Source organism: Nannizzia gypsea, genomic scaffold (assembly GCF_000150975.2).
Source record: "Nannizzia gypsea CBS 118893 supercont1.6 genomic scaffold, whole genome shotgun sequence".
In the NCBI taxonomy this organism is placed as follows: domain Eukaryota; kingdom Fungi; phylum Ascomycota; class Eurotiomycetes; order Onygenales; family Arthrodermataceae; genus Nannizzia; species Nannizzia gypsea.
The window spans coordinates 1,203,257-1,218,126 of NW_003345196.1; the positions used below are offsets into that span (position 1 = coordinate 1,203,257).

General features: G+C 49.6%; 5 protein-coding genes across 5 annotated transcripts; 4 read left to right on the forward strand and 1 right to left on the reverse strand.

The window, feature by feature from the left end:
* Nucleotides 1–266: 266 nt before the first annotated feature.
* Nucleotides 267–2,750, forward strand: MGYG_07052 (hypothetical protein; the record flags this gene model as incomplete). Its single annotated transcript, XM_003171006.1, has 2 exons — nucleotides 267–685; nucleotides 776–2,750. The coding sequence occupies 2 exons, from the start codon at nucleotides 267–269 to the stop codon at nucleotides 2,748–2,750; spliced, it is 2,394 nt and encodes a 797-aa protein (XP_003171054.1).
* Nucleotides 2,751–3,303: 553 nt separating this feature from the next.
* Nucleotides 3,304–4,575, reverse strand: MGYG_07053 (hypothetical protein; the record flags this gene model as incomplete). Its single annotated transcript, XM_003171007.1, has 1 exon — nucleotides 3,304–4,575. The coding sequence occupies one exon, from the start codon at nucleotides 4,573–4,575 to the stop codon at nucleotides 3,304–3,306; it is 1,272 nt and encodes a 423-aa protein (XP_003171055.1).
* A 669-nt stretch (nucleotides 4,576–5,244) lies between these two features.
* On the forward strand, nucleotides 5,245–8,831 carry MGYG_07054 (pathway-specific nitrogen regulator; the record flags this gene model as incomplete). Its single annotated transcript, XM_003171008.1, has 9 exons — nucleotides 5,245–5,351; nucleotides 5,442–5,491; nucleotides 5,571–5,912; nucleotides 5,981–6,072; nucleotides 6,135–6,183; nucleotides 6,239–7,207; nucleotides 7,270–7,370; nucleotides 7,424–8,102; nucleotides 8,155–8,831. 9 exons carry the CDS (start codon nucleotides 5,245–5,247, stop codon nucleotides 8,829–8,831), a joined length of 3,066 nt encoding a protein of 1,021 aa, XP_003171056.1.
* An 800-nt stretch (nucleotides 8,832–9,631) lies between these two features.
* MGYG_07055 (hypothetical protein) lies at nucleotides 9,632–12,055 on the forward strand (the record flags this gene model as incomplete). Its single annotated transcript, XM_003171009.1, has 1 exon — nucleotides 9,632–12,055. The coding sequence occupies one exon, from the start codon at nucleotides 9,632–9,634 to the stop codon at nucleotides 12,053–12,055; it is 2,424 nt and encodes an 807-aa protein (XP_003171057.1).
* A 1,919-nt stretch (nucleotides 12,056–13,974) lies between these two features.
* MGYG_07056 (hypothetical protein) lies at nucleotides 13,975–14,535 on the forward strand (the record flags this gene model as incomplete). Its single annotated transcript, XM_003171010.1, has 1 exon — nucleotides 13,975–14,535. One exon carries the CDS (start codon nucleotides 13,975–13,977, stop codon nucleotides 14,533–14,535), a length of 561 nt encoding a protein of 186 aa, XP_003171058.1.
* Between the last annotated feature and the right edge of the window lie 335 nt (nucleotides 14,536–14,870).

Genomic DNA, 14,870 nt, shown 5'->3' on the forward strand with positions numbered 1-14,870 from the left:
CGAGATGACCTGCGGCCGTAGGAAGATTGGATGTCAACAAGGGCGCCTTGAGAGTCTCAGCCAACCGGGATCACCCGGCGCCAAAAAAAAAACAGCCCCTGGCGCTTCTCTTCACCAGCCAAGGACCTCTCACCACTGTCTGTGATTCGCTTCAGGCCTGAATGCTTGCTCCAATAAGATCAGGGATGTGGTGGGTATCTGTGGGAACAACAGGTCGACTCCGGCTGTTACGGTTGCACCTTTTGGCCAACGTTTGAAAGATAAACATGGACCCTCTGTCAGTGACGGCCAGCATCATCGCCATTGGCACCGTCGCAGGCAAGATATGCTCTGCCTTCACTGAACTGAGGTCTCTCTGTCGCAGCCTTCCCGGCCGTCTCCATGCATTGAACAATGAAGTCGCCGACCTGGAGATTGTTCTTTTCGAGCTCGCCTCACTCACGGAAAGGCGGACGGTGTTTGTCGACAGTGACCGACCGTCTCTTCAACATCTAGTGAAACAGGCAGAGGTCAAACTGTTGGAGCTGCAAGAAATCATAAGCCGGCTACGGGTAGCGTATCGAGATGCGCCTGTTCCGTTTGCCCTTGGGGCCTTTAGCAAGGAGAAGACCAGGCTTCACGGGCTGCAGGAGGAGATCAGGTCGGTCAAATGTGATCTGAATATAATGCTTGGTGCTTCAAACTCGTATGTATTCGATCATTTGACCAACTACTTACCTAAATCATACCTGTCCAAAGTCTGCTTCTTTTTGTTTTTGATCTGATACGTGTCCAGACAAGACATGACCGATATGCGGCTTCAGTTAGAGGCCATATCCATCATGACCAGGGAATCTTCCCAGGAAAACATTGCTTTGCAAGGCCAGCTGATCAGCAGTCTTTCGCATGTTGACGAGCGTGTAGCTCGTGTTGAGGAGCTGCTACGTTCCCAGGCGCAAAAGGTCAAGGAAGAGCAGTTCACCCAGGTTGGACCTCTGTACAATGTTGTTGCTGCACGGCGACGACCTTCTCACTCAAGGAGAGCTCATATACCCAGAGATAGCACGTTGGAAAGATATAGTGGTCCAGCTAGTCCGTATCGGCTTCGTTGCGCTCCGGCATGTACGTGTGCCTGCCACACGCAGTTACAGAGGGCTTCACCCAACCTCTTTGGGCGCGTTCTGGGACAGCTGTTTGTCGGATGCTCGGGGATTCCCTATCTATCACCAAATTGTGATATCGATACATGTACTAAATACCGTGCGAGCAAAATTAGTATGGAATATTGGTTCCCTATGGGGCTTAATTCAACGATTGTTCGTCTGCAAGCCGGATATCAAGCGAATACTGGCCTCCTTTTCCAACTCCAGACTTTGAGAAGCGTACCGGATGACGCCCAGTGCGTAAAATTCGCATTGGACGGGGATATAGAGGGCTTGAAGTACCTCTTCGCCCACGGGCTGGCGTCTCCAAGAGATGTGAGTCCGGCACGAGGCTACACCCTTCTACGGTGGGCGCTTTACGCGAAGAAATATGCCACTTGTGAGTTTCTCCTCCATGCAGGCGCAGACCCAGACTACAGGCCCGTGGCCATGTCGGATAATAGTCCTCGGATAAAGGCCTGCCATTTTCTGCTCGAAGGCGGCCTCCCGGATGCTGGTACCGATGCACTGCGTCTGATTTCTCGAGACGGTCACTACGATGACTTTATCGACGAGTCAAACTTCACTCAGATACATCGTATTGTCCTTGGCCTGTCACTTCGGAGCTTGGAGGAGGAAATAAAACTGCATCCGGAAGACATCAATGCTCAGGACTCTATGGGTCGGACTCCATTGGCTTGGGCGGCAGCACGGGGTGATAGCCACTCAGTCGTTACCCTGTTAAGCCATGGAGCTGATCCAAACATCATGGATGTACAGATATCCGGGCCTGTATCAAATGCAGCTGCGAGAGGCTACACAGCATGTGTTCGACTACTACTAGAGGCTAGGGCCCATCCTGACCCTCCAATGCCACCGGGAGTGAAAAAGGGCTCTCCACTGAACGTAGCAGCCCGCAATGCTACTGATATCCTCTTACTCAAGAATCTGCTGGATTTTGGAGCCGATCCTGATTCAAGTGGGACAGACGGAGATACGCCTTTAATCCATGCTGCCCGGACGGATAACTCTAGCTTTGCTTTGCTGTTTCTCGAGTATGGTGCAGATATCAACTATATCTCAAAAAAGGGGGCAACCCCCTTGACCACTGCAATCACTTATAACAGTCATAATGTCCTTTCCTTGATTCTAGACAGGTGGCATGAATACTCTGATTGTCCACGTCTGAAGGCACCAGACCTACTCCAGGCTGTGGCGTTGTACGCAGACGTCAAGACAATGAAAATCATTGCTGGCATGGACCACCTGCGGTCGAGGCAGGACAAGGACTATATTGTTGGAGACTTTACCAGCCGCCTGAAACAACGGCCCGACCTGACAGACGAGTTAACTTTCGCCTTTGGTAGACTGTTAGATGCCATTAACGACGTCAATGTCACCAAGCCAAAGCTTCATATCTGTCCAGAAAAGTTGGTCGAGGCCGGTTCGATGCCGCCCTTGCTCCCTAGAGATCGGACGCCTGTAGGAGAAGACTATGATAGCCCAGGCTCAGGCTCAGGATGTTTCTTTTCTTGCCCAGCTTCGCCAGTCGGCTCTTTGGACGTCGCTGGTGGGGATATCACAAAGGCTCCCCTGGAGGAAGTTGAGTCTCGTCCAGAACTCCCATGACTCTTGCCATACCTCTATACATCTCGTCCCTCAGTGTCTTAACAGATAAGATATCAACTACCGTCGATGATTTTTATATTTACCTAGGTACAGACGAAAGAAGGAGTGAACCTTGGAAGCCGTTGTAGGAAGGAGGCTCTTCGGCCCGACGATTCGCCGTCTGCATCATGTGATCAAGTTATATTAAACACTTTTCGTGGCCAAAAAACGAACAGCACGAAACAAAGACGAAGCTGGCGTTGAACCAATTTAATGGAGTGAGAATGTGGAATTGGGAATGATAAGTCTATAGTTCCTATCCGCGGGGAGTATGCCAAGTTAGGGGCTACGTTGAATTACGTTGATATACGTTGATATCTAGCAGCTGAGCTTGGCTACTAGAGAGTCAAGATGAAGACGGAGGACATTCATAAGTCCAGTTGATGTACTTGACATCAGGTTCAGGCTACTGTTGATACCCCTGAGGAGAAGAAAGATAGCAGATAACATTGCCTTGTCAAAGAGAAGGAAAACAACAACAGAGCAAGCAAAGAAGAACACCCATCTATCCCCTTCACTTATCCCATTTCTCGTGAAAAGGGGTCCCGCCAGAATAGTCGTCCAGAGGCAGGCTTCTCTCCCCATACCCGCTAAACTGCGATATCTCGACAGTCTCTTCACTGCGGATGAGATCGAGCATCATTTTCAGCTCTATGGTCAGGAGTGTACAACGCTCAGCGCTCTTCTGCATCCAGCTGGCCTCAAACTTCGCCGTACCTAGGGCTATCTGAATAATTATGAGTCCTTTGGACAAAAGGTCCGTAAAAAGCTTTTGTCGGTCCACAGGGTCGCTCGCGGATATGGATCTAGCTATGTCTTCGGCTATTAGCCTCCTAGCCATTATTGCTTCCACGTCGCCTGTAGAGTCCAACATGCTGGCATCGTCGTGGAACTGGCTCGTGGCTCTATAATCAACAGGGGACGTGGAGTCGCACCATCTATTTAAGATCCTGGACAGGGTGTTAGCAATCATGAGCCGTTTGGTATGCTCGATTTCGCGTGGATAGAATATGAAAGGAAAATCTCTGATATCGGTCGTGATCTGCTTCCAGAGAAGGTCGAGCTGTTTCCGCCTGACGAGAGACAGGATATCCGAAGAAAATCGCCCCTGTCTGGCAAACTCTTGGACCTCGTCAAAACATCTCTTGGGGTCGATACCCAGGTGGTCGCACGCCTTCTGGAAGATAGTCGAGGGCAGCATCCGGGCAAACTTGGCGGGAATTTCGCCGTACTGCTTTTCCTTGACAATGGCCATATACACCGATCTCCAATATTCAGCCAGCCTACCGTCGTATGTATCCAGAATCGACTGATGCCCCAGTGTTCCTCTGCCATTTATGCGCTCAAAGATCATCGAGTACCGATTGTAAAACGACCGCTTTCGCAGCAGCAGGATCCGGTCTGCGACTTTTCTGGCCAGTTCGTGTTCTACTGGCCGCAAACTCGGCTCGAGGTTGCAATGCATCCGAAAGCTGTCGATCAGAGACGACCACATGAATCGCAGTCTAAACTCCTCATCCTGGTATCGGTCCAGCTGCTGTCTGTCGACGCCTGCTGCCTCAGCGCTAAGGTAGTGTTCTCGGGCAACCGGGTTAAGAGTGTCACGCTGCTGCATGGCCTCGCTTGCCAGGCTCCATGCGCGCTCGGCTATCGGGGAGAGTTTGGGGTCTGGTGGAGATTTCGGCTTCCCACCGGAGCCTCCACCGGCATCTACACACTTTTGCAGCGTCACTAGCTCTCCAGCTTCATCGTCTACCGAGAGGAGGCCTGGGAGTGTGTCTGCCATCTCTCTAGCTGCAAGCGGTTATAACGATAATATGCAGTACTCATGCGGCTTGTGCAAAGTCGAGCCTGGTTCTTCTTCACTCCGGGGCTTTATATATCAGTTTAAGTCCACTTTCTCAGGTCTACAAGGGACGCCTCTCCTCATGTCGTCCTGCCGCTGTCGCGAGGCTCAATATATCGAGAAGGCGAGGCTCACTGGCCGGCGAAGGAGCTACTTTGGCTGTTCCCTTAGCGAGACACGGCTACTCAGCTACAACTATAAGCATATCTAGCCACCTAAACGAGGCTCTACTATCCACTCGCGTATTCAATCTCACTGTATACTCCGAACATATAGAGAAGAAATAGAGCAAAAGAAGAAAACGAAAGAAAAAAGCAGCCCCTTTGTTCCCGTAATTAGTGATGTCCTGGGCTAGACCGCAGGCGCCGACTAAAGCTGCGATCGTAGCTACTTTTTGGCGCAGACTTGGCCGTAGAAGAAAAAAAGCGACCCCCTGCCCCGAAGCCAACCAACAACAGGCCGGCCGTTGCAACGCACCAGCTTTATAGTTGCCCCGGCCATGCTCGCTTCGTCCTGCTATCGACACATCGACAACCTCTCGGGGCCTCGCGCAGTCGGTTTCTGTCTCGTAGGCGCGCAGGAGAGCAACAGGCAGCCCATGACCCGGAGATGAGCCAGCCGCCCTATCAACGGACAGGCGGTTCACTCCCAAGACCGATCAGGTTCGTGTCGTCAGACGGCCAGCCGCAGACGAAGCGGCGCAGGGTGATCGCAGCGTGAGTGCTCCCTCGGATACGTGTTTGCGTTTTATGTCTTGTCTGTTGGGACTGTTGCTGACCGTCGTCTGGGGCTTCCTGGATACTTAGCTGCCGAACATGTCGAAAGCGCAAGAGCCGGTGCTCTGGTGAACAGCCAGGTATTTAACTACCACTACCAGCGTCTTGATTTACCGTCCGGGGGATAAGTTTGCTGAGAAGTTCGGTCTATATCAACAGTTTGCAAGACGTGTACGGACTATGGGCACACCTGTCTGGGCTACAGTGAGCCTGCTACCGCTCAGCCAGCCGCATCCTCCTCCTCCTCCTCGAATACCAGACCTGCCGCTACCACTCTCCCAGCTGCACAGTTAGACGGGAAGGGAAAAGAGCCTGCTGAGAAACCTATTGGCCAGAGGGAGAAGAAGAACGAGCCAGAGGCCCTTGGACGCAGCGCTCCAGTCCCCAGTACGGATGCCCGCGAGCAGAGACAAACAGCCGAAGCGACCGATCAGGCGCAAGACACCCGGCGAGAAATACGTGTGGAGGATATTGCGCCGGCTATCAGCAGTCCAGAGAGCAGTGGGTCTATATCCGATACGCTACGTGGTCAAGAAGACGAGATATACTGACGGGATACTGCTATATAGCCCGGTCTGCCCTTATCTCGAGCCACCGGACTCATGTCCCGTACTTTAGGTACTTTGGGCCCACGGCCATCGTCCCAGGATTCAAACAGATGGTATACATTCCCTGGATTCATCAGAAAGGAAGATCAAAGCTCTAATGAGAGGAGTACTGCAGATTGTTCGGGTCCGGGGAACCCGCAAGAGCAACCCTTCACTCTCGAATGGTGAGTTGAGCAATAAGATATCGATGCCTACCCACCCAAGACTTCTAACTTAAAGCACCAGATTCAGCATCGTCTATTCAAGACCCAGCTGCCTCTCATGCAGCAGGGATATCACGCCTTGGTACCGGCAGCTCGAACAGCATACACTTCTACGACCCGGACGATACCCTTCCCAATAGTGAAATAGTGACCCATCTATGTGAGGTCTTCTTCGCTCACCTTGGCTGCAACTTTCCCTTTCTCCAACGAGATAGATTCCTCCGTAGCTTGAAGGACAAGCAGCTTGCGCCCATTCTAGTGGATGCGGTGTGTGCCCTGGCCGCCAGATTCTCTCTTCACCCTTTGCTTTCCGTTGAACCCACTGATGAAGCTGCATACCCCCATCATGGACAAGCCTTCGCCCACCGTGCCATGTGTGCGGTTGTCGATGCACTTGCTTGTCCAACTTTGGCTGTCGTCCAAGCCTGTCTTCTCCTTGCCTATGAAGAATTCGGTTCCAATCATGACAGCGGTCTTTGGATGTACCTTGGAATATCCATCAGGATGGCCCAAGATTTAGGCATCCAGAAGCTTGATGGAATGAAGTTCAGATATGGCTGTGTTGGTCTTACCCCCAGGGCTGTCATAGCCGGCCAGATGGTTGACCCTGAAGCCTCTGCCTCTGCCTCCACCGAGAGAACGGATGAGTTATATACCAAGGATTCGGATGCCGAATCGCTCGCAGCCGAACGAGCAAAGGAAAGAGAAAAAGTTGATCTGTTCTGGAGTATCTTCTTTCTTGATAGAGTGATATCCTCCGGAACCGGGAGACCAGTGACTCTCCGCGATGATGACATCGAGATTCATTTCCCTCTAGACTCAGAATCGATACTTCATAACGGCTGGCCATCTCCTTACCCTCCCCTGATGAGAATCATACATCTCTACGGGCGGATGACAGATATATTGAACTCAATCAAAGAGGTTAAGCATGTCACCCCAGACGTCCTTCGTCGGCTTGCCGGAATGGAAAGCGACCTAACTGGTAATCTCTACCAAACTCCGCTCTACTATCTTTATTTAATATTTTATACTAACTGTGCCTAGGCATATACCAAAAGCTATCTCCAAAGCTATATTTCAACGTTCTCAATTTCCAAACGTATGTCAAAGCCGGCCAGGGAACGAACTTCATCCTCTTACATTTTGTAAGTCTGATTACTAGCCAATGCAATATCATGATATAGCTGACATTTAACAGTGGTTCCATACTCTCATTGTGCTGCTCCATCAACCTACGCTGCTGCATTCGTTTAGTGGTAAAATTCAACAGCTATTTTCCAACAGTCGAGAGCTGTCTATGTCCTCTGCCAAAACAATCGCCGATATCCTTGCCTTTGCGGAACTGATCGATGTCAAAAGCTTCACCGGTAACCCATTTACCAGCCAGCCCATCTACATCGCGGCGTGTGCTTTTCTCATGGAAAGCGCTTTCTACTCCCTCCCGTCATCCAGGGCTGAAAGTCCGCCGTCCAAACCGGGATCCTCGAGCCAGTCTTCCAAGCCTTCCGGCGCCGAAGCGGAGCGCCATACAGTGCCTGGCCGTGGCTCCAACCCTAAGCACTCTCTACTAGCCGTTGCAGCAAAGGAAAATTATCAGCGGTGCTACAAAGCCTTGCAGTCGTTAGAGAAATCTTGGGCGGGCACAAAATATATTCTCACAGCATTGGATCAAAAATCCAAGGGAATATGGGATCCTTTGCTCTACACAGAAGAAGAAATGGAGAGCACTGCCGATGTTGATACATCTCTAACCCTGGCGTGGAAAAAGAGGCAAGCTGAAAGTGCAAACGCCCAAAAGTCCGACAGCTCAACTCGGACTGGTTCATCGCAAGCTCCAGTACCTACCGTGGAGTCCACGAATATTGATCCTAGTCGGGGTGAGTACCTGTACCGTATGAATGATGTCCCCGTTTACTAACTATAGTACAGCGATCGGATGGTCATTAACCGGCGCCACAAACTCCTCCCAGCCAAACTTGAGCTTTCTATATCAACTTCAGACTACTTCTCCCGACATTCCCACACCATACCCAGTAACCACTCAGTTCCAAGAAACATTTCAACGTTCCCCGTCATCTCATATACGATCAACAAGCACCGCCACCACCCAGCCAGCGCAACCTTTCCATAGCCATGAAGCTTCAAGCCAGCCCAGGAGAACCCCCCAGCTCTCCTCTCCAGCGCAGCAAAACACCCTTTCGCCCCCTTATTCACACCTCCAGCCAGACAGACAGTCACCGTCTAATACAACTCTCAATCTAACTCACAGCCCAGGTTTCACTGGCCAGTCCACATCACTATCCCGTTCCCAGCACTCTGTCTCGCCTGGGACACAGCTGGCACAGGATAGCAACACACAGTACAGCTTTCACACCCCATCTCCTTTTGGCAACCAAGCCATGGCCGCCCTGGACAATACTCATATTCCGGGATACGACAATGTACCTCTGAATGCTCAGAATTTGACTATCGAAACCCGGGATATCGACGTGAACACCTTCCAAAACCAGGCGAACTTCCCGTTCTCGTTTGAAGGCGGTTTCATGCCATGGCTGGAATATCTTCCTGAAGATGTCTTGCATTTCTTCGGCGATCCCCAAGGCTAAGAGGCAACATTTTGTCCTTGTCCTTGCCTTTGGCTACCTTTCTTTGTAAATCTTATCTTATTTCTGGTTTTATGAGCGATGACTTTCATGAGCATTCGTCACTGCAACTCGATATATATGGTCGAATTTTAAGCAGTATAAGCGGCTGTTTTACTAGTTACTCATCCCCTTCTGTCTTTTCTCTTACTCTTACTCTTGCTTAGTGTGTAATTATATATATTGACTATTCTCAATAACACTAGTACAAAGACATAATCAATAATGATATTCTGACTTTGCTGTAGTTGTAGCTTTGCGTGGTTGTCCCTGGCAACGAGGAACATCCCAGCCACCACCGAACACATCAACGACGAGCAAAAACGCTCACCGAAATTTGATATGCGACGCCCCCCCAGCCATCCAGCCGCTGTGAGAGTATTTTCTTTTCAATGGACAGAGTAAGATATTGCTTATTTACGAGGCCCGTCCTATGATTATTGACGTATGCAGAGATCCTTCTCCTTTTTGTGTTGAGGGCGGCTACCAACCTTTATTTATAGTATATAACGAGACCGCCAGCTTGAAGACTCACCACCTACACTGCCTTTCCAGACCTTCACCCATACAGATCGGGGCCAGGAATCGTTTTACAGCTTCCAATCGACTAGGAGCACCCCGCAATCGAGAGAAGACAAGATAACGATAGACGCTGCAGCGAATAGCACAAGTGTGGGCGACGGGGCAACCGAAACCACCTGTGTACACAAGCTCCCGCAAGCCCGAAAAACAAGAATCGAGGACCGGACGAGGCAGATATACCGATGGATGATATAGTCACGGAATCAGTGCCGCATGAGAAAGGCACTGATGGCCCTACACAAGTCAGCGAGGAATATAGATACAGCTCTTCGTCCACATCACAACCCGGATCGAGAGGCAGCTCTGGAGACACTGAGTACGGAGAAGGAGAGATAGAAGACTTCCCTTACGACGATGAATTTGATGATGAAGACAAGTCTTTTGTTAGTGACCTGCGAGGAGGCGGGAAAGGGATCCGGTCAGCACGCACTTCGATCTCGTCTCTACCTGGATCGGTTGTCGTATTCCCCAATAGCAAACCACAGGGGAATGGACAGCTCTCACGAGGAGATTATCGGCAAAACATCAATATCAATGCTCTTGACAAGAGTCCCATGTTCGAAAGCCCGTTTGTCGGCGGCAAGGTTCGCTCCAAGAAGAAGGTAGCCAAAGACGGGCGGTACAGCTATGCACCGCAGGTGAGAGATATGGACTCACCGTTCCGCCATCCAAGCTCCGTACGGGCTATGCAGATGGGGGATGAAGACTACTATGATGACGGGTGTATGGATGACGGGAACTACTTCTCGTCCCCACCGTCAAGGAATGGTCGGATGAGCGGCCGTCAACATGGGTCCCCAAGGATGTCAGATGTTTCGTTCCGATCAAGCCCTATGTCTCCATCTGAACAACAGTCATACCATGCCAGTCCACCCCAGCAAATCCAGCCAAGCAAGGAGTATGCACTTGTGCTGCTTCATTGTACTTTACTCCCGCCCTGTTTCCCTCTCTCACTACCCCCTGGATTTCCCCCGCCTAGCAAGGAACTGCTTAGAGAGATATTGCCTGACGCTTACTGGACTAGATGGAAATTACTGGAAGAGAAGATCGGTTCTACCGGTATTTTACGGGACAGAGGGATACTGATATCCCATCCCCAGGAGGCATATGACTTGCTTGAGGAGCGTTTATTGGAGACCATGGGTTTGACTCGTCCAAGGCTTGCATATGGTCATTTCATCGGAGGGGGGGATGATACCGATGAGGACGAGCATACCACTGAAGATGAAGATGAAAAGTATGATACCGAAACCGGCTGTGTGAAGCATAAATGCCAGGATTGCGGCCAGAGAGTCATCAACAATCGGGATGGAGTAGAGAAAAAATGGGAGGTCAGAGTTTATGCCGCAAACGGACTTATGGGACAGGGAGCCTGGTCAGCTGCTTGGAAAGAGATGGAAAAAGTCGATGTGGAAGTTGGTTTGTGTCTGCCGACCAAGCTGAGAAACGAGTTGGAACAGAGGCTTACCCAGGATATGTTGAAGCCAGGAGAGGTCAAGGCGAAAGGTTCTTCTCATCCAACAACCACAGAAAGTAAGAGCCCTTTGGCACGTCCTCAATCACAAATTGATGGGTTGGATGAACCACTACAAGCTGAGACAGCGGTTAAACCACCGACTTGCAAGAGAACGAGGACTGCATCTATTCCGGCATCAGCACACCACGCTGGGGAAGATATCAACCTATTGAAAGCACTATATAATTACATACGAATAGTGTGTCGAGGCAATCAGCTCCCAATATTGACGATTTTCCTTGTTCTGCTTGCTCTTCTGATTCCTTCACCCTACAGCTTCTTTGGACGCTCGTCCAGAAATATTACCACTCCGCAGCTGAACACCATCTCCTTGGATACTGTTTCCATGGATCAGACTTCCATTATACCCGTCCCAACCAGCCAGGCAAAAGCAGTGTCTCAGCCCCCAGCTAGCTCGGTAGAGATCGTACAAAGCTCAGTGCCAGTAGTACAAGAGTCTTCAATGGCACCGTATTCTATGGCCAGCTCTCCAGAACCCGTACCAACCCAGCTCGTTTCTTCTGACTCGTATCCTAGTCCACGCGAGGAGCAAAAAGTATCACCAGAATCGGATTTTTCTCTTGACGAGGAGCCTTCGCCCGAGACAATCGCTTCGTCGCGACCAAAGCTTCCAGTATCAGGAAATAAACAATCTATTGATACCACAATGCCCACACAGCCTGAAGAGCCGGCTTTGTCGGCTCCTCCACCAGATTACTCAACGCAACAGGATCAGCAGCTATCTCCTTCACTCTCACCAAGTTCCTCCTTCAATGCAGCTTTATCCGGCTCCTCTGACTTACCACCTGTTGAAAGCGGGGAACAGTCTGCAGAAATACCAGAGGTTTTACACCATTCAGTGTCTCAGAGTCATGCAGTTATTTACACCGATGTTTCTGCTCCTGAGGCCGAAATTATAAGCGAGGAGGTACATGAACCCAAACCAGCGCCGCCACAATCTACACCTTGTCCAACCTCCGCCGCTATGGGAAAGGGGAATGAATTGCCGTCCCAATTGAGTGCCCAGGAACAAGTTGCCAGGGCCTTTGGTACAGATTCAAAACCTTCTATGGATAAGGATGGCCAATGATGGACTGTCCACTAAGAGGATGTTTCTAATTTTGATCAACCTTTTCATTTCACTCTGGATATTCTATGTTTATGTTTATGACACCCATGATGCCCTTGATGTTACCCAATGCTTGCTATCGTTCAATTACCGTCTGTGCCTCCTGGATATACCCATTTCGTCATTATGTCACCGACAAGATGTTGCAATTCTGCCTATGTTCAAGTCCTTATTGGCGATGTTTCACTTTCCTTTTCCTCTTCCATATTCCATATTATTTTATTCCCGTTCAGCAAGCGAATTCCCTCTGTCAATTAGGTCTCAGTATCACAACTGTTTTTGCCTGTCTGTTGCTTGGAGGCTGGTGAATTATGTACCCGATTCGTGGGCTACTTTGTTTTTTGGAATACTCTCCGCAAATAGGTAGAATAATAATGCAAAAAATATACGAAGTTCTGTCTCTTAGCTCCTTCAGTGTAGGAAAGGCTGGACGACTATGAGGGGATTGCTGCCCTTCGTTAAAAACACCCCTTGGCGGCCACATAACAACATAACTAGTAAAGGGCAATGCCAGCTTTCACCGTCCAAGACCATATTGAATTCAACCACCTCACCTCGTGGAGTATTATTTGGCATTGTATCGCTTCGGATACGGGGAGGCTGAGGGTTAATCAACTGAGTTAGCCTCAGCCTTCAGCCCAACTGACTAGCTCTATATTCCCCGAAGAGCCCCAAATAAAAATGTAAGACAAAGTATTTTGTGGCGTCCGGGGCAGAGGAAAAAAAGCAAACAATGTCGACCTAGCCATGGCTAGCACATGGCGATGCAGTGTAAGGGAAGAGTATCAATGAAGCTTTCTAGAATCCCTGCTGTATATGACGTACTGGGGGAGTAATGATCAGCCGTTACTGAATGGGAATGATTACACGGATGACGGTATCTATGAACGATGATACTATGGCTGTACTCCGTACCGAGTCTACCTACAGCTCAGCGCTACCCGATGCTGCCGCATCAAAGTTTAACTTAGCCTCCACCATAAAAGGCTTTTCGCGTGAAGACGAGCACCAGTAGGCTTGGTGTTCGCTAATAATAGTGCTGCACGTTGAAGACGAGGGCTTAAACCAAGGCTTAAGGTCGCTAGAGCTGGAGGCTGGGTCACACACCGGTCTTTCTCTTGATGCTGCGTCTAGTAGGAAATAGCGGTGCCTGTGCATTCCAATGCTAGCAAACCTTACTAGGCCTTCCGTAGCTAGATGAAGCCTATGCCGACTATTAATCACAGCCAGTGCACGGTTTGGTGGGAGTGTTTGTTCAGGTATCAGCTAGATCATGGAAAAGGGGTCTCGGAGGTTATCTCAGGCTCAGGTGTACGGTGTATAGATTGATAGCTTATTTGTTAGGTATCCTTCTACTTCGTTAATATGCTTCTACACAAAGGGGCTAGTGTATGTCTTACCTTTGAGGGCGAACCAAATATTAGACAAATATCTTTATACGGGTATTCAATTACCCCAGTGGGGTAAAAGGTCAGCCAAAGAATTAGTGTCAGTGCTTCTTTGTGAAGCTTCAAGCCCCATATCGCGTCCGGTGAGTCTATTCCAGCCACTTGCCGAACAACGAGGAAGCTCAGGCAGATAGCTCCAGAAATAGAACGTAACAACAGTGTTGCCGGATTGGTGCAAGCGCAAAACGGAGGAAAGAAGGCGCAAGTAGCGTTGTATGCAACCCAGCTGAGAGATGGCAGTGTATCATTTTCGGCATCTCGTAGACGATAGAGAGCCTGGAATTCGGGGTATAAATTGGACACTTTTCCCCAGGGCAATTCCATTTTTATTCTCATCAGCATCAACAATCCAAGTCTCAATCACTCAATAGAAAAGCATAAAAGCCTTAGCACCACCTTTTCAATTCGCACCATCACCACCACCCAGCCAACATGAAGTTCACTGCCCTCCTTGTATCTGCAGCAGCAGTCGTCCTCGCTGCCCCAACCCCCAATTCAAATAATGCGGAAATCGAGGCACGCAATATTCGAATCGTCTCGCCAAAAGACACCTTCCTTCATTACATCAACACTGGAGAAACCAACCACGACGTTTACAGCAAACCACTGGTGGTAAAGAACGGCAAAGCGGCCGAGGAAACCAGCGCAGTCGTTACCTTTAGCTTTGACGGGAGCCTTGCCAACCGTCGATGCAGACTCCGCTTCGACACCTCTCCCGGTGATATCTCCAAGGGCTCGCAGCAGCTTGATGTATTCAGCGTGATCAACCCGCCAACCTGGCCTATTCAGAAACCATTCAGCAGAGACCAGCAGCGTGGCCGAATCTACGTTCAAGTCCCCGGACCTGCACAGTGGGTGCAGAGTTATAATGGGTATCCCGAATTCGATTGCCCAGTCAACAAGCTTATTGGATATGAGTTCGTTGGTGTTTACGACTATGATATTATCGACTGGGCTGTCGGTTCAACTGGACCTAGCATCGAGGTCTTGTGATGGGGTATATATAATACACAGTGGCTGATAGTTGGATGTTTTCCTTTTTTGTCTCATCTCTTCATTATACTAATATTTCCCGGCTTTTTTTTGCATGTTAATTCTGTTGATGCCTAAATGAGTGTGCGTTGATCTATGACGCGTATATAGCTTTCGAATGAAATGTTAACGATTAAATACGAGTTTTGCCTTTAATAATTGCCCATAAATTTCGAGGTTAAAGTGACAGAATCTCAATTAAGCTCCATGAACTGTTGTTTATGATCTTTGATGTTTGATATTCGACGTCTTCTCGATTTTGAGCCTCAACATGGTCACGTGCACAAACAAGCTTG